This window comes from Osmerus mordax, chromosome 5, assembly GCF_038355195.1.
Source record: "Osmerus mordax isolate fOsmMor3 chromosome 5, fOsmMor3.pri, whole genome shotgun sequence".
NCBI lineage: Eukaryota > Metazoa > Chordata > Actinopteri > Osmeriformes > Osmeridae > Osmerus > Osmerus mordax.
The window spans coordinates 15,210,065-15,228,717 of NC_090054.1; the positions used below are offsets into that span (position 1 = coordinate 15,210,065).

The 18,653-nt window shown below is 48.5% G+C and overlaps 1 protein-coding gene across 3 annotated transcripts in view; it reads left to right on the top strand.

The window, feature by feature from the left end:
- Positions 1-18,653, top strand: part of LOC136943002 (echinoderm microtubule-associated protein-like 4) — a 44,825-nt gene that overhangs the window by 19,132 nt on the left and 7,040 nt on the right. For all 3 annotated transcript variants that reach the window (XM_067236119.1, XM_067236117.1, XM_067236118.1), the window contains 13 exons: positions 2,892-3,074; positions 6,732-6,867; positions 7,511-7,708; positions 9,845-9,985; positions 10,103-10,128; positions 10,522-10,557; positions 12,225-12,348; positions 12,552-12,701; positions 13,358-13,427; positions 14,045-14,155; positions 15,271-15,366; positions 15,478-15,612; positions 15,768-15,903. In XM_067236119.1, the coding sequence (XP_067092220.1) occupies positions 2,892-3,074; positions 6,732-6,867; positions 7,511-7,708; positions 9,845-9,985; positions 10,103-10,128; positions 10,522-10,557; positions 12,225-12,348; positions 12,552-12,701; positions 13,358-13,427; positions 14,045-14,155; positions 15,271-15,366; positions 15,478-15,612; positions 15,768-15,903 (1,542 nt within the window). The remainder of the gene's footprint in view (positions 1-2,891; positions 3,075-6,731; positions 6,868-7,510; positions 7,709-9,844; positions 9,986-10,102; positions 10,129-10,521; positions 10,558-12,224; positions 12,349-12,551; positions 12,702-13,357; positions 13,428-14,044; positions 14,156-15,270; positions 15,367-15,477; positions 15,613-15,767; positions 15,904-18,653) is intronic.

Genomic DNA, 18,653 nt, shown 5'->3' on the forward strand with positions numbered 1-18,653 from the left:
TGAGCAGGGGGTGGAGAGGAGAGCTCAGGAATGTGACAGTTCATTGTGAAATGTGACAAGTGAAGAAGCCTTCCTTCCTCTCAGACAGAGACAAGGAGATATCAGCTCTGGAGAGCTCAGAAGGAGCCATCCTTGAGGTTTACCACACACACACACACACGCACTTTTCACACCTACTGTACAGGGCTATTTTACAACTCAAACTAGCAAGTGGGATGACAAGTAGCTCTCTTATAGTACAGAAACCTGCGAAAACATTCGGCCAAAATATGTAACTCTTCTAATCTAAGTTCACTTTCACCCACTAACCCACTCTAATCTACAGTACTGTATAGGCTACCCAGTCCAGACTGACATGGCATTAAGATTTGCTGAGTCTAGCGTACTGCAGTTTGTGTTCCCTGGGGAGCCTTTGATGGAGTGGAGTCGAGATAAGATAAGCATTACTGAAGTTAGGCTTCACTGAAAGGAAACTGAGGAGAAAGAAACAAAAGGACTTGAGACAGGAAAGCAGAAACGGCCTCGGCATGGTAGCACTTGTGGAGCGCCGCAGAACACCACACGCAAGACCTACGTCCGTTCTGCTTCCGTAACCATGGTGACGGCGGTTGAGGTGACTGTTGGGTGTGTGGGTAGGCAGTATGCGCAATGGATGTGTGTGTGTGTGTGTGTGTCGTGTCACCTCGTGGGCTGCCGGATGTCTGTTCTCTGCCCCCTCTCCTGATTCTGCCGCGTCATGTTCAGAGCTGGAGCATCACTCTGCTCTCTGTTACTTCATGCATTTGTTACATCCCGCCTGGAGCTTTTTCTCCAGGGTCTTCCTTGAAGGTTTAGCTTGGTTTATGTGCAGTTCGATGGGTGTATGCGAAGCCCTCTGTGACGTTGCTTGTTAAAAGGGCTATACAAATACATTTGATTTGATACTTCTATGTCTGCATCAAGGGACAGCTAAACACCCACTATACACACATGTACACGCTCAGCGACACACACACACACACACACGCCCTCTGGAAACCTCAAGCATTCCTCAGTCTCATCTTAGCAGGGCTTCAGTAACTCTGATGCTAACAGACTGGTTCTATGGTGTTCTACTGAGAGGCTTCACACTGCAGGCAGCCAATTATCCCTGCAACACTGCTCTCTGTCTGAGCCCATTCCAGGGTGCATGTGTGTGTGTGTGTGCGTGCGTGGGTGGGTGGGTCGTCGGGGGTGTGTGTGTGTGCGTGTGTGCGTGTTTGTGTGTGTGTGAAACCGACTCGTAGAGACAGAACAGGAGATACCAAAAGAGAGAGAGTCAGACAAAGGTCCCCTTTGTCCAGGATACTCTCTCTGTCTGTCTGTCTCTCTCTCTCATCTTTATCGGTGAAGAAGAGCTGCCTCAGCACTTTAGCTCTCAGGCCCTCTCAGACTCTCTACTTTATCTGTCCTCGAGAGGGTGTCTCTGTGCTCTGCTTGTATTCCTGTCTCTCAGACATGAAGCTGTTTGATAACTCTGCGTTGGCTTATGTTTCCTGGCTTGAGCTGTTTAAGAGTTGGTTGATTGACGACTCCATTCTCAGCTATTTTCATTGGCTCTCTCTCTGAGTGGGAATTGATTTACAGTTAGAGCTGTAAAAGCAGTAGGAGTGGATCTGAGCTGGATTGGTTGTTCTTTAGATTGATGGCTGTGCACTCGGCTAGCTTCCCTGGCTCAGGTCGAACCAGTGTACAGAGGAGTCCATTGTTCTCTAATATCCCATTTTTGTTTAGCGGTTTGTGTGTGTGTATGTGCCCAGTAAGAATGGGTTGTCCTTCCTGTTACCGTGGTTAACACTGCTCGGCTATCCAGGACTGGCTAACTGGCACTGTCCACTCTGCCCTCACCTACTGTGTGGCCAGAGGAAATATCGTCCCTTGACTCTGTGGAACTGTGTGTGTGTGTACTTGATTTACATCTGTGTCACAGATACATGTCTATTTTCCCACAACTCAGTTGAGCTCAGCCAGTGTGCTCGTGTGGAAGGGTAGTTGTGTGGATTTATATTGTCCGTCCTCTGACTTAATGTGGAGGCAAGAAGGCTCATGGCTGCCCCTCTTAAAGACTAACCTCAGCGATGAAGGCACATTACCACCCCCCCCCCTCCCCCCCCCCCCCCTCTTGCCCCATTTGCCCCCCTTATCCCATCCAGCAATCAGGACCTAAACCACAGCTAGGTTTGGCAAGAGCACATATCCCCCAGTCCACACACACACTTGCAAACACACACACACACACACAGTATGCTCTTTTTGTAGAGGCATAAAACACATGCATGCACACACACGCACACACATATGCACAGTATGCCTTTACCATAGAGGCATACAAATGAATGCACATACACACACATGCACACACACACACACAGGAAATCAGAGCCGTGTGTGTTCCGTTACTTGATTACAGGATCATTCCTGAGTTTTCCACGTCTTCTTGCTTCCTATGTAGTTTCACAATAGGCCGGGGGGAACCCCCCCCCTCCCACACACAAGCTCACTGATGACCCAGGGTACACACTGAATGGAACTGACTGGAGTGTGTGAGAGTTGGAGTGTGTGTGTGTGTATGTGTGTGTTTATGCACTATTGTAGTTAAGATGTTCTTCTTCTATTCTGAATGTTAGTTATTCTATCCTGAATGTTATTCTGAATGTATGTTATCCACTGTGCCTGGTGAGGTGATTATTTGTGTTACCTTTGCCTAGTATAGCCTCTTTTAGGGTTAGTTTATGTTATACTTTCCACATGCACGAGTTCTAAATGCTCTGGACAAAAAAAAGCGTCTGTAATAAGAAAACATGCACTGGACCGGTTATGTGTGCGTTGCGTAGCGTTGCTCACCCTCTCCTCCCCTTCCGCCCCTCTCCCAGATGACAGCATCTCAGCGGCCAGCGCGTCCGACGTGCAGGACCGCCTGTCGTCCCTGGAGCTGCGCGTGCAGCAGCAGGAGGATGAGATCACCGTGATGAAGGCGGCGCTGGCCGACGTGCTGCGGCGCCTGGCGCTCTCCGAGGACACGGCCGCCTCCGCCAAGAAGCAGCAAAGCGGCAAAGGTAGACCTTCGCCTTGACCCCACCCCCTGACCCTTCTGACCCCGTACTCTTGACCCCTTGAGCCACCTGAGCTGCCCATCTGAACCCCCACCCATCGGCGCTGTACCCCTTTGCTAGGTCTGTGGTCAAACTCGAGGCCCTGGTCCTGCCCTCACTGGTTGGTTAGGAATGGTAAGAAATGAAAGGTAGAGATAGACCTGTAGACGTAGGGGAGAGCCAGGCAGATAGAGAGAGAGGGGGAGGGAGAGACAGGGAGATAGAGAGAGAGAGGGGGAGGGAGAGACAGGGAGATAGAGAGAGAGAGGGGGAGGGAGAGACAGGGAGATAGAGAGAGAGGGGGGGAGGGAGAGACAGGGAGATAGAGAGAGAGAGGGGGAGGGAGAGACAGGGAGATAAAGAGAGAGAGGGGGAGGGAGAGAGGAGGAGAAAGAGAGAGACTGTGTGTTTACACAGAGGTAGCTGAGACCAAAACTTGGATCTGTTAACAGTTTCACTCCGACCTTGACCCCCGGCGCAGAATGTTTCCACCCAGAACACAGCTGTGTGTCCACAGTGTGTGTCCTCTGTGTGTGTGTGTGTTCATATGTGTCTCTTTGTCTGTGTGCGTGTGCATATGTGTGCGTCTTTGCTTTTTTGTGGGTGGGTGTGTGTGTGTATACTATGAAAGGCTCTGTCTGTTCAGAAGAGGAAACGGAGAGACAGAGAAAGAAGGAAGGAAAGGAAAGACGGATTGACCGAGAAAAAGGAACAGAATCATTGAGATATAATGAGGCACATAGGAACGAAGAGAATGCAAAGGAGAAGTAAAGTGTGTGTCTCTTGCCCTGGGCCTGTGGTGTGTGATCAGTAAGAACCTCCGCCCTCACCCTCTCAGCCAGGGTCTGTCTGGGTGCCTCAATAAAAGTAATCTACACACAGACCCTCTGTCCCGTGTGTGTGTGTGTGTGTGTGTGTGAGAGGGGGGGGGGTGCTGGTTGAGACTGGCAGTCTGTCTGCAGACCCTCCGTGTGGTTAGTGAACCATTATCAGAGTGTCTGGTGACTGTGCAGCCTTGACATCTCTGGCTAAAGCAGCCCTCTCCTCCAGAATCATAGAGAGGGCCTCTCTGGGTAATGTCCTGGCTGCAAAACTCAGCCATTGGTCCTTGACAAAGGGTGACTGTGGCCTGTTCAAATAGTGTGGAAGTGCATTCTTTTTTTTATCTATCCCTTCCTTCCCTTGTCCTTCCTTCATCCTCCCGCCCTTACTCCCTCCCTCCCTCTCTCCCTTCCTCCCTGGAGATATCCATAATTAGAAGAAATTAGCAGAGAGCCATGCAAAGTTATTCCCTGAAAAATATTCACCAAGGAAACGGCTTGTTTGAAAAGTGGAAAAGGACCGCGTGTGTGTGTGTGTGTGACTGCAGGATCAAGACTGCTGTCTGACCGGGGTAGACTAGTCATACTGAGATCGTGTGTAATGACAGCCTTGGTTAGTGCCCCTGACCTGATTTCAACTTCTCTTCCTCCCTCTATCCCTCTGATCCTACCACTTCCATCCATCCTCTGTCATCCCCCGTTCCACTCAGCCTTCCCGTAACTCACCCCTTTAGCTGATTATGTTATGATGTCACTCCCTGCTTAGCATAATCCCCTTGGTGATAACCCCCCCATGCATGTGTGTAACCACACTGTTAGTCAGCACTTCTGCCACATTTGTGAAGTATCCAGCAGAAGTTATTTCACGGTCAAACCAATGTTTGTTTAAAATCGTTGTGACAAATGGATCACAGTGTGTTTAGTTTTTTATCTGAATGACGGTACAGATGATTAAGACTCAGGGAGATTACATCTTATGTTTTGTATCTCTGCAGAGACAGTGGGCCATCCAGTAGAAGAAAAAAAACACAAATGTACAAACACACCTCACCCCCACACAGGCCTCTTCCTCCCACTCTCAACGCCCCTCTAGTACAACTCACTTCCCCATTCTTTGTCTATCTTTCATTTTTTTCAGTCCACAACTTTCTATCCACCTCCCTCATCCTCAGTCTAAATCTTGCTCACTTCCCCCCATCTTTCTCTTTCCAGCCCTCATGTTTTCCACTCCCCCCCCCCCCCAGATCTGTCTTTCTCTTTCCAGATATTCCATATCAAGAAGCCTGGACAGAGAGAAGATGTATGTGTTTATGTGTGTTTGCTCTGTGATTAAAGACAGGGATCTATGTTTCCTGTGGGTATAGTTAAAGGTTACGTGAGGACTTCCTTTGAGACACTAGGCCATTGTATTTCTGGCACACACACACCCACACCCACATACATCCACACACCCAACTCCAGGTTATGTCAGTGGCTAGGTGTGTGTGAAGGAAGTGAAGGTAAGGATTCAGGTCTATACATCTCTGTAACTCATTATTATCAATCAATCACTTGACACAAGCCGGTGATCAGATGCTCTTAACTGAATGCCATTGATCTGGTATATATGGAGCTCTATTGATCCACTGTAGGGATCATCCTCTACACACTCTAAGTTTCCCCCCTTAGCCTTTGTTTTGCCTCCTATCTTGCCTGACAAGCACCTGCCATTGTTTTGTCTGGTTGTTTTTTTGGGGGGGTGGGCTGGTGGAAGGGGGGTACACACAGGCCCCTGCTGTGTGTGTGTGTTTGTACTGGGGAGCAATGGAGCGTGAAACTGAGCCATGTGTCAAGTGATACGAGATCAGCGCACCCCTGGGAATGCCACGCAACCTCTTCTACATACATACAGACACACACACACGCACACACACGCACACATTAGATAAAGAGATAACTGCAGGTTATGTCAGTGGCTAGTGGCTACGTATGTGTGGACTCAAATGCTGTGCTGTATGCACACACCCCTCACTCTTCGAATGCCCACAGAACTCCAGTATGATGTTTCAGAGGGTCTTTACACATAGCACAACATGTGAGTGTGTGTGTGTGTGTGTGTGAGAGTGGCGTTTCCTGTCTCAGCCTTAGGTCGGTAGTTAATCAATGCTTGAGCTCAGTCCGACACAACTGCCCCCATGCAGTTTGAGCTGCCTGCTCCATCCTTATCCAATTAGGCCGTCTGGCTGGAGGATGGGGTGAGGAGGAGGAGGAGGATGGGGAGTTTTGGGGGGGGGGGGGGGGAGCGGGAATCTGCCCTGGCTAATCCATCTTTTGCCCTCGTGGATCAGACGGTTAACCCTCATCCATCACTCCCCACCTCCATGTCCTGTGACTAAATCCCTCTATCCAGACTTCCTCTGCCAATCCCTTGGCTGACCCTTTCCCTGAGGTGTCCCCATTTGTCCCTCCAATCCCTGAACAGTGTTCCCCTGAATAGGCTTTTAGTTAATTAGCAGATTTGATCAATCTACCGTTCTCTTTCTCTCTATCTGTCTATCTATCTGTCTATCTGTATGTCTGTCTGTGTCTGTCTGTCTGTGTCTGTCTGTGTTGGTCTGTGTCTGTCTGTCTGTCTGTCTGTCTGTCTGTCTATCTATGTCTGTCTGTCTATGTCTGTCTGTCTGTCTGTCTGTCTGTCTGTCTGTCTGTCTGTCTGCCTGCCTGTCTGTCACTTTCGCTCACCCTTTCACACCATCTCATGGTGTCCAGAGCTTGTCACTCTGGGCCTGTTCTAAGCCCTGCTCTCTCCTCCTGCCTGCAGGCCAAGCCTCCCTGCGCGAGGCCTACTCCATGTCCTGCATCGCCAATGGTGGCTCCAGCAACCGCAAGCCCGGCCACAGAGACACCTCCACTGTGTCAGTCACCAGGAAGGAGACCTTCTCCTCAGCAGCCAAGAGGTACCACACACTCTCTCTCACACACACAAATCCACAAACGCTGAGATGCACACAAATACATACACAAATTGACACTTATATCCAATATGCAGTGTATAGGGAAACACACACACACCTAAACAACACACTTCCAAAAAATGTCTAATGTCACTCTAATTAACTACAAACACCTCACTTAAACCATTGACAAACTCTGGTCTTTCCCTCACAGTCTTTTTGAAAGAAAGTCTAATATGTCAACATGTTCACATTCTTCCTCACAGCTTGCAGTGAGTCAGCAGAGTGGGGAGCCCTGGGTTGTGAGAGGACTGAGTCCCTGTCAGGGCTTGTAGCTGAGTCGGCTATGTTCACCAATGTCTTAGTTGAATGTTAAAAAAAACGGTTTATGCTGCTTAGCCTTGCTGGCTAAATAGATTCTAGCTTTGACCATTGATGAGAATAAAGCAGGTGTTTGACTTGGCTGTGCTCCTTGCCATTGTAAGTAAGGGGGGCAGTCTTTGTTTATTTACATCATCCATATCTATCACCCCCTAACCCCATTTAGTCTTTCCTCACCCACTTACCTGCCACAGGTGTGTAAGTATCGACCTGTTGTGTGTGTGTGTGTGTGTCTTTAACCTCCCCCCGGTTGTTTTCTCTGCAGCGGACCACCTGAGCGGAAAAAGGACTCCAAGCCTCAGATGGAGGGCATCAAGGAGAAGGAGGAGCCTAACGATAAGGGCCCCGCCCCCGCCAGCCCCCAGACGGCACCCTCCCCGGCCACCAGTCACCCCCCCTCCCCCCACCCCCCCCAGTCCCAGAGGCACACCCCGGAGAGCAAAGGCCCCTCCCCAGTCAAAAGGTTCCCACCCACTCCTCTCCCCAACCCCCCCCCCCTGGCCCCAGTCCCTCTGCCCTGACTCTACTTCTGGGGGCAGTTGGCATGCTGCTCTGCCAGCTTACATCACTCACCTTTCAATGCATTACCATGGCTACTACTGATACTGCTGCTGTAACTACTAATATAACATTTAACCTCTGTACAGACCTCTCAACCTTACCTACGGTTTAGCTTTTCCTCATTCGTAATTGCCCTCAACAAGCATTTTTGTTGGGGTTCAGATAGGAGAGCAGGCCGAATAGAAAAGAGGGATCCTAGGAGAGGAGAGAGGAATGGTTTGCAGATGTCTCTCTCATCCATGGCACTGTGAGCTCTCTCACTATATCATTAGGAATCAGGGTGGTCCTATCTGTCATACATCAGCTGTGCACTCCACCAGGCAGGTCACCCCCCCCCCCACACACACACACACACACACACACACACTGGACTCTCCCAGTCAGTCTTCCCACTCATACTGACCCATAACACAGATCAGTCTCAATTAGGCTGTCGAAGCACGAGCAGCAATTATCTTGTACAATAGATGCCCCTCTGATTCCATGCCCGCCTGTTTCACTGGCACCATTCACTGCTCGTCCGGGCCAGGGCCATGCCAAGCACATTAGGCTACTAACTCATCTGCTAGCAATTGACTGTGTGTGTGTGTGTCCGCCCAATATGAATGGACCAAGGCTCTTTCTGGCATTGGAGTTATTTATGCTGGCTACGTCTGCCTCTTCAGCATTGTGGTGATAGTGATGGCTGACTTCTAGAAGACTCTATACTCAGGCTAAAGTGGTCCATCTTCGGCACCCACTTAGTTGGGGCATAGTCCCCCATTTAGAGGGCTTTTAACCAGCGCACAAACTACATGTCAGCTGTAGAACATCACTCAACCTCTCGATCCATTTATCGTATCACCTAATATTTTTAGGTCATACTTATCTTTCCCTCCATTTCAAACGCACATACAGACCTTCCCGAACTCTCTCTCCCAGTCATCCAGTGAAGTATCCCAGTTCTGCCCTGAGTGTACTGTCGAGACTGTCAGTGGGACTGTTATTTTGTTCTCTCCCTCCCCCCTTCTCTCCCAGGGGCCCCACAGCTGCTCTGTGTGTGTGTGTGTTCCCTGTGTGTGCCCCTGCCCATTCCTGACCTGCGTGTGTGAATGCATGGACACACAAGCGTGTATAACGTTCTGGATCACTTCTGTTCAGGCTAGCATCCTCATTTCCCGCCAAATTCTTGTCCGGTTGGTCGTCTGGGTCCGGTCCTCTGTGTGTGGTGGTGTCCACAGACACAGGGCCGGCCCTACCACTGCTGCAGCATACTGAGTAGTTTAACACACTGCTAAACTACCCCCAACCCCCCTTAATTAAATGAAACATCCCTTTCTGCCCCCTGAGTGCCTCTACTGCCCCCTAGTGAGAGATGGGTAGACTGTGCGGAAGGGATCCAGATGGGACAGTGTGTGTCTAGGCTAGTGTGTGGTTGGGCTATTGTTAACCTTGTCTTCTTCTCACAGCATCGCATGAGGATTGGCTTTTCTCTTGTATTCACTTACGTCTCTCTCTCTCTCGTTGTTTAAACCCCTCTCTACTCTTTCCTTTGCAGTGGGGCGTCTTAACTCTTTGGCCTATCTGTCTCCTGAAGCCTGGGGCTGGATTTACTCTGCCAGCTTGTGTGTACTAACCTGTGACTGGGGGTGTGCTCTCCCCTGTGTGCCCTACTGCAGCATGCCTGGGTCCCGCCCCCAGGGCCTCAGGGCCCAGGGCCTCACTTGACTGTAGGAGGCCCTGGTTCTCTCTCTCTCTCTCTCTCTGTCTCTGGTGTTTCAGGTCCAGATTAACCCAAAATGGGGGGTGCCATTTGTGAATGACAGGAGAGACGTTTTTTTTTGTCTTTCAATAAATGTGGTTCTCATCTCACATTCAGTTCAGAGGCATTGTGGCCTGCATATGATGCACAATAGCCAGTGGCGATACTCCCATTATCATAACAGTGGCACCCCATCATACTCCTGTTTTCTGTCTGTCCTGGTCTTTCTCTCTGTCTCTCTTTCCACCTTTGTTGGGAGACGTTCAATCGATTGTGTGTGTTTGCGTTTGGGTCTAGGGGCCACAGTGCGAAGCGAGGGACGGGGATGGAGAGATCTCAGAGCAGCACGTGGGATAGTGGGGAGGAGAGCAGGAACAAGCTGGTGAAGGCTGCCTCCACCTCCAAGCTGCTGGCCAAGGTGGTGAAGAACGCCGAGAAGTGAGTCTGACGCACACAACAACAATGGCACTGGTAGTCAGTAGGTTTAGTTAAAGTTATAGCTGCTTTCAACATTTCCAGTCACACCTGACCTGGTTGTTCTGTGTTTTCTTGCAGACACAAGGACACAGTGATTAGCCAAGGTAAGCACTATGCATATGCACTGTGGTTGAACGACTATCCTATGTGTACGCCATCATTTTGACAAAATCGAATGACTAGAGTATGTGGGAATTGACCATAGCTAGCTAATCACTCTACTAAGGTAGTGCAAGTACTATCTAACCACACCACTAAGGTCTGTTAACTCAGTGATGTCAACCAGGCTGCCCATTGGGCAAGAGGCATTAGAGCTGGTGTAATTGTCACTACTCCTGTTGTTCCTCACTGTATCCTACCTTTTACCATTCCCCCTAGTGTGTCCATCTAGGTGGTAGAACCATTGTACTGTAGCTGTTCTCCTTTTGTCTAGTACCATTGTGTGTGTTTGCGTGTGTGCGTGTTGTTGAGTGACATTGTTTCTGTCTCATGACCAGCCAAAATGTCAACCCGTGAGAAAAACAGCCAAGCAGGTGAGTGGTTCTCAAGACAGCCAGTCAGCAGGCAGCACATGAACCAGCCAGCGCTTGCCTTTATCTCCGTCTGCTTGATGGCTGGTCTGGCATCTCCAACACCTTTTGATTTCTCTCACTCCTTCTGGTAGATCACTCCATCTATCTAACACGCCACACACATTCTCCGTCCCGTCCCCCCACCTCTGCTCCTTCCGCACTCTTGCCCTCTCTCTCTCACTTCGGATATGATTGCCCTCAGGCAATGCCCAGCCCAGATGAAGAACATGGCTGTGCCCGGCCTTGCCCTGTTCTGTGGGCGCGTCGCAGTGTCTTGTGCCCTGGCTTTAACGGGTTATCTGTGGTCAGGCGAAGAATGTGTTTGCTCCAGAGACCCATGCTGAGGGACTCTAATTAGCTAAATCGAATAGTCTGTTCCTGGCATGACTGACCACTGACAGAGTCCGGCAGTCCGGGAAGGCATTCAGTTAGGATGATTGCAGACCACAGTTCTTATGGTTGTGATCACGACTTGAGCAAGCATCTGTGCCTAGTGCATCACATGCAGGGACAGTCGATTTTCCTCACAAGGGGATGCAGTGCGGGCCCCAGAACTGTGGAGAATAGCTCGATCCCAGGTGTTCTTTTATGAGCAGGGATTCTGGAAATCTATTCCTCCTTCTCCACCTCTAGTCGGCCTCCCCCATCCCTCGCTCCCCATCATGGGCTCACTATGGAGAGTGGAGCTGTTCCCCACAGGGCTGGAAGGCAGACAAGGGAAACACATTCTTTGAAACCCAGTCCACTGCAAATCGACCCTATATCCCTCCCTCCCACCTTCTCTCTCTCTCTCTCTCGCTCTCTCTCTCTCTCTCTCTCTCTCTCTCTCTCTCTCTCTCTCTCTCTCTCTCTCTCTCTCTCTCTCTCTGTCCTCTCTCTGTCTTCTATCCTTCCATCCTCTTCTCTTATTTCAGCTTGGGGTTGGGGGTTGCTGACTCACTGCTTCACTCTCCTGCACGACACCCAACGCTTCTCTCGGTTTCTCCTGTCTTCTCGTCTTCTTTTCTCTGTCTCTCGCTCTCCGCCTCTCGCTTTCCGTCTATGGCCTTCTCTCTCCCTCTCTCTCTCTGTCTCTCTCTCTCTCTTTGAATGTCTGCCTGTTTGTCCCAAAGTGCCCTCAGTCTATCTGAAAAGCATGCATGGTCCACTGACTAAAAAAACAAACTGCTTTGAATTAAAAAATAAAGTTATTCACACTCACTGCGTGTGTCTCCTGTGTCAGCCAGGAGGGCGGTGAAAAGTCTGGCTTCTGCTGCTAAATACCACCGGTTGGCTTAATGGACTAAACTCATGTCATGCTCTCTGACTCACCCTCTCTGACTCACCTAATGTGAAAAGGAGCGCTGTTGGCCTGACCCTAGTTATTTTTGAGCAGTATCTTATTTTCATGTGGGTTTTGGGATGGTGAGATTATATCTTTAATGGCTGTGCGGTTGGGTTCAAAAGCATGTTGTTTTGAGTCAACTTCTTTGCTTGGAATTGTGAAAACAATTGACGGGGGCAGTCTCTTTTTGCTTCCGCCAAGTTCTGCGTTGTCTCCACACGTGAGTTTTCTGAGGTGTTCTAACATCTCTCCTTTACGCCTCTCCTCCGCCTAACACGATTCCTGCTCTGCTCGCTCCCCACAGAGGGAGACTACATCAAGATGTTCATGCGCGGTCGTCCCATCACCATGTTCATTCCCTCAGACGTAGAGAACTACGAGGATGTGCGCATAGAGCTGCCCCCCGAGAGACTCAAGCTGGAGTGGGTGTATCCTTCCCTGCAAGCTTCAGACTTCCCCTGAGGGCCGGCCGAGTCCTAATACTCTAAATAAACAGCCTACCTTGCGTATACATATATTATTGTTTCAAAGAAAGAAGTAATATAATCCTTTGTCCAGAGTGTTTCCCTACTACCTAGTCCCCTACCTGTCTCTATACTGTATGTACTGGCACCTTGACTTCCTGCTTCAGGTATGGCTATCGAGGCAGAGACTGTCGAGCCAATGTGTACTTGCTGCCTACAGGGGAGATAGTGTACTTCATCGCCTCCGTGGTGGTGCTCTTCAACTACGAGGAGAGGACACAACGCCACTACCTGGGACACACAGACTGCGTCAAATGGTGAGCTGTCCTAAACAGACATATGGGAGCTGGTGAAGGGTGTGAGGGAGAATGTAGGGCATGGCAACTGGAGCCATAGAAACACAGCACCTGACGTCATGTGGAAACTGAGTTGTTGTTTTTGATTGCTTTATTAGCTCCCTGAAGACTTACCTGAGGCAATGATTTCCAAGGAATATTGATGGTTAATTATGGATATTGCCAGGGGATTGGCTGTAGTGACTGGGGATACTATCGAAAACAACTCACACGAAATCATCAAGGGTGATTAGGAAAAACTGCAGCACAAGCTTTTATACACACACACACACACACACACACACACAATGGTTCCTACTCTAACCATTGTTTACATGACACATTCAGTTAGACTATACTTCCCGGTTCAAGCCTCTTTGGCCCTAGGATAAATACTTTATGCAAAACAGCCTCTAGTCCACCGTTAGGAGAGGCAAATGAGTGAGTTTGACCACAGAAGCCTGAAGCGTTCCCATGATGCCGAGGGGCAGAAACACCAGTGTCCACCATTAAGAAAGTGCAAACAGATGGAACTGTGTTGGTTATAGACATATTGTTGGACGTATTTATAAGTTTACACAAAATATTGTCAGATGGTCCTCTCATCTCTCTCTCTCTACCTGTGTCTTCCTCCACAGCCTTGCTGTGCACCCTGATAAGATCCGCATTGCCACAGGACAGATTGCAGGAGTGGATAAAGATGGACGGGTAAGCAGAACAGTAGCAACCATCATCTAAACCATCATCTCTCTGCCCTCATCCTTGCCCTAATCCCCGCCTTCAGCTATGCCCTCATCCAAATCCTCTAATGATTGGTTCCTTACCTCAACATTTTGTACAGTAAACTGGTTCGTGGCTTCCCTCTCTTACACAAATACAAATAATCTGACATCGAAATTCCCATAGCTAAGATACTGATACTTCCTTAGTTTCATTGTTTAGACCCAGTTGGACTGATCTACAGATAATGTGCACCCCTTGTTGTTCAACAACATGATCCTTGTTGGCTTATCAAGTATCTTGCCTTGCACAATCAGCCTCACTGTTGTCCTTGATGTTGACACACCTGCACACACACACACGAGCATTCATGCAAAATGATTTGCCTTAATCCACATCATTATTTCTAAGTACTGTTTGGTCTAAACAAGCCTGACTGGATTTCACCTTCCTGGAACGTCTGGAGGCGAAGATCTATGGCTGTCTGTCTGTCTGTCTGCCTGCTTGTCTGTCAGTCAGGCACAGTGAGAGCCTGTTGAATGACTATCTTGATCGTTTGAGATTCCTTTAATGGTTTGTGTGTGTTTGCCTGGTGTGTTTTGCAGCCACTGCAGCCCCATGTGAGGGTATGGGACTCTGTCAGTCTGTCCACCCTGCAGATCATTGGCCAGGGCACCTTCGAGAGAGGGGTGGGCTCCCTGGCCTTCTCCAAAGCAGTAAGTAACCCTACACACTGAATCAGCAGCATTTCAGGTATTTAACAAACTGAATTATGGGTACTGGAGTCCAGAACACTCCACTCTCCAACCCCCCCCCCCCCACTGTAAATGGGTGAACACAACCCTAACATATTGCCCAGACATGCAGCAGTACACCCACGCTGTGTCGAGACCTTGGTCTGGGTTCGGTTCTGTATGCTTTATATTCCCGAACGGCCTTCTTTGTGAGTAAGCTAGTGGGTCAGTGTGATGTCGTTGTGGTGCTGAATACCTCATAACCTCTCTAATCAGGAGTCATTTGCAGTCTCTCTATTTCTCTCATATTCCCTTTCTCTGTCTCCCTCCATCTTAGTTAAAGTCCTCATTATTGCGTGATGACAACTCATGAATCTGGTTATAATTGATTTGCCTTCATTTCCGTTCTCTAGATCAGTAATATGGTAGAACGTATTATATTATTCTTTATCTCTTTAATCTTAGTCTTCAAAGCATACTTTGTACTCTCACTCCCTCTCTTTCTCTCTCTCTCTCTCTCTCTCTCTCTCTCTCTCTCTCTCTCTCTCTCTCTCTCTCTCTCTCTCTCTCAAACTATCTCTCTCTCTTTCTCTCTCTCACCGGCAGTTGGCACATTCCAGTTGCTTTTACTGTCTCGTTCCCTTCACACGAAACACCCACACACACTCTCCACACTATGACCCATTTAGGCACACACAGGCATTGTTACATTCCCCACACCAACCATCATGCAAACAGTCTTTCAGCGCTGGGTTAATCATTAGCCTATTATGCTATCACAGATCTAGCCGCACCAAGGCTTTCACTGCTGCAGTGAATGGGTATTATGGAGACAGAAATATGAATGAAGCCTATTAGGATTTGATTGCATTGATATCACAGATTGACGACATGTTTATGTCAAAGAAAATGTTTAGGGCCAGCTGGCTTCTTGGTAATGCTGACAGCTTTAGTGTTGAACCTAATGGAACTGAATTAATACATATTTCACGTGAGTTAAATGTATTATGTGAAGTAAGCCTAACGCCACGTCAGAGTCCTCTCCGGTGTATTGACGTGTTCTCATGTCTTCTCCATGTTTGCTCGTCTCTGTGTAGGACTCGGGACAGCACCTGAGTGTCATAGATGATTGTAACGACCACATGCTCACCGTGTGGGACTGGCAGAAGAAATCCAAGATTGCAGAGATCAAGGTCAGTCACCTGGTTCCCGCCACAGGCCATGCCTCACAGGCCACTTCCTGTGTACGTATCCAACTGGGTATGGTCCTCTTCCGACTTCATACTGTCTTTGTTCCCTTCCAGTCGACCAACGAGGTGGTGCTCTCAGTGGAGTTTCACCCAACAGATGCCAACACCATAGTGACCTGTGGCAAGTCCCACATCTTCTTCTGGACGTGGAGTGGCACCTCGCTGGCGCGCAAGCAGGGCATCTTCGGGGTGAGGAAGGAGACACACGCACACATACACACACACACACATACACACACACACACGCACACATACACACACACACACACACACACAGGGACCATCTAAACAGGCTAGGCTAGGGGCGCGGTCTCATTCTCCTCTCTCGTCTCCATCTCTTCAAGAAATATGAGAAGCCCAAGTTTGTGCAGTGCCTGGCCTTCCTCAACAACGGAGACATCCTGACCGGAGACTCTGGAGGCATCATGCTGATCTGGAGCAGGAGCACCGTGGAGCCGGCACCAGGGAAGGGACCCAAAGGTACATCCCATCCTAGAACCTAGAACTATACTCTACTGTCTCAAAGAAAGGACCCAAAGGTACATCCCATCCTAGAACTATACACTACTGTCTCAAGGAAGGGACCCAAAGGTACATCCCATCCTAGAACCTAGAACTATACACTACTGTCTCAAGGAAGGGACCCGAAGGTACATCCCATCCTAGAACCTAGAACTATACACTACTGTCTCAAGGAAGGGACCCGAAGGTACATCCCATCCTAGAACTATACACTACTGTCTCAAGTAAGGGACCTGAAGGTAAACCTAGAATTTACTAAGCTCAGGCGACAGACAAGAGAGAAACGAAACAGCATTAAAGGAGAGTGAGACAGAAAGAAAAGAGTGGAAGTACAGTTAGGTCCATAAGTATTTGGACATTGACACAATTTTCATCATTTTGGCTCTGTATACAACCACAATGTATTTGAAATGAAACAATCAAGATGTGCTTTAAGTGCAGACTTTCAGCTTTAATTTCAGGGTATTTATATCCAAATCAGGTGAACAGTGTAGGAATTACAACACATTTTATATGTGCCCCCCCCCCCTTTTTAAGGGACCAAAAATAATTGGACAAAATAACATAATCATAAATCTAATTGTCACTTTTAATACTTGGTTGCAAATCCTTTGCAGTCAATGACAGCCTGAAGTCTGGAACCCATAGACATCACCAGACGCTGGGTTTCGTCCCTGGTGATGCTCTGCCAGGCCTCTACTGCAACTGTCTTCAGTTCCTGCTTGTTCTTGGGGAATTTTCCCTTCAGTTTTGTCTTTAGCAAGTGAAATGCATGCTCAATTGGATTTAGGTCAGGTGATTGACTTGGCCATTGCAGAACATTCCACTTCTTTCTGAATCTGAGCAGATAATATTGCCCGAAACACTTCAGAATTCATCCTACTGCTTTTGTCAGCAGTCATATCATTGATAAATACAAGGGAACCAGTTCCATTGGCAGCCATACATGCCCACGCCATAACACTACCTCCACCATGCTTCACTGATGAGGTGGTATGCTTTGGATCATGAGCAGTTCCTTCCCTTCTCCATACTCTTCTCTTCCCATCATTCTGGTACAAGTTGATCTTGGTCTCATCTGTCCATAGGATGTTGTTCCAGAACTGTACAGGCTCTTTTAAATGTTTTTTGGCAAACTCTAATCTGGTCTTCCTGTTTTTGAGACTCACCAATGGTTTACATCTTGTGGTGAACCCTCTGTATTTACTCTGGTGAAGTCTTCTCTTAATTGTTGACTTTGACACAGATACGCCTACCTCCTGGAGAGTGTTCTTGATCTGGCCAACTGTTGTGAAGGGGTTTTTCTTCACCAGGGAAAGAATTCTTCTGTCATCCACCACAGTTGTTTTCCGTGGTCTTCCGGGTCTTTTGGTGTTGCTGAGCTCACCAGTGCGTTCTTTCTTTTTAAGAATATACCAAACAGTTGATTTGGCCACACCTAATGTTTTTGCTATCTCTCTGATAGGTTTGTTTTTATTTTTCAGCCTAACAATGGCTTGCTTCACTGATGGTGACAGCTCTTTGGACTTCATATTGAGAGTTGACAGCAACAGATTCCAAACACAAATACTTGAAATGAACTGTAGACCTTTTATCTGCTCCTTTCCAATGAAATAACAAACTCCCTTTATGAGGGAATAACATACACCTGGCCATGGAACAGCTGAGCAGCCAATTGTCCAATTACTTTTGGTTCCATCAAAACAGGGGGGGGCCACATATAAAATGTATTGTAATTCCTACACCGTTCACCTGATTTGGATGTAAATACCCTGAAATTAAAGCTGAAAGTCTGCACTTAAAGGACATCTTGATTGTTTCATTTCAAATCCATTGTGGTGGTATACAGAGCCAAAATGATGAAAATTGTGTCAATGTCCAAATACTTATGGACCTAACTGTAGGTTAGAGAGGAGGAGGAGGTGAGCGCTGGCAGGCTGGGATGGCTCTGGAAGTGGCTGGGGTGAGATCCGTAATGGTTTACACTGGCATGTGGTGGAACAGGACAGGCAGAGCTTGGGGCTTGGTGCCAAAGCTAAACTGTTAATCTCTCTTTATTTACCTGTTCTGCTCCATTGCTGCTACTGCTACCGCTACGCCTCCTGGAGGCTGCAGCGCCCAGGTGTGTGTATGTGTGTGTGTGTGCACGCCTTGCAGAGATGAAGGTCATGTTTATTTTGCAGGCTCCCTCACTCCCACAATCTCGTATCTGCAGCATCTGCCCTGGCTCTCCCATGCTGCATTAGCTAGCTTCAGAGAGCCTTGTCAGACACAGCCCCCCCCCCACACACACACACACACACACACTCCCTCCTCAACCTTCTGCGTGTCTGTCTCAAGGGGTGACCGGGGTGTTATTAGTAGATAACTCTCTTAGCATAGCAGGGGGGGGAAAAGCAGGAATGTGGGAAACGCAGAGTGTGGACACAATTTCAGTTACATGCTGAGGTATGCACACACACACACACACACCCCACTGCCCTCCTGAACCACATTCAGATACGTAGATCCTGACACACACACACACACACATTTCTCCTCTGACAGCAACAAGAGCTGGCCTGTAGCTCAGCACATAAACCACATTGTGAATGTTAAGTATTTGTGGTATCCTATTCCCAGAAATCTCCTCTGTGAGCTGTTTTACAGTCTCCCTCGCTCACCCTTCTCCCTCTTTTTCTCCCTTTCCCTCTCTCTCTCTCTCTCTC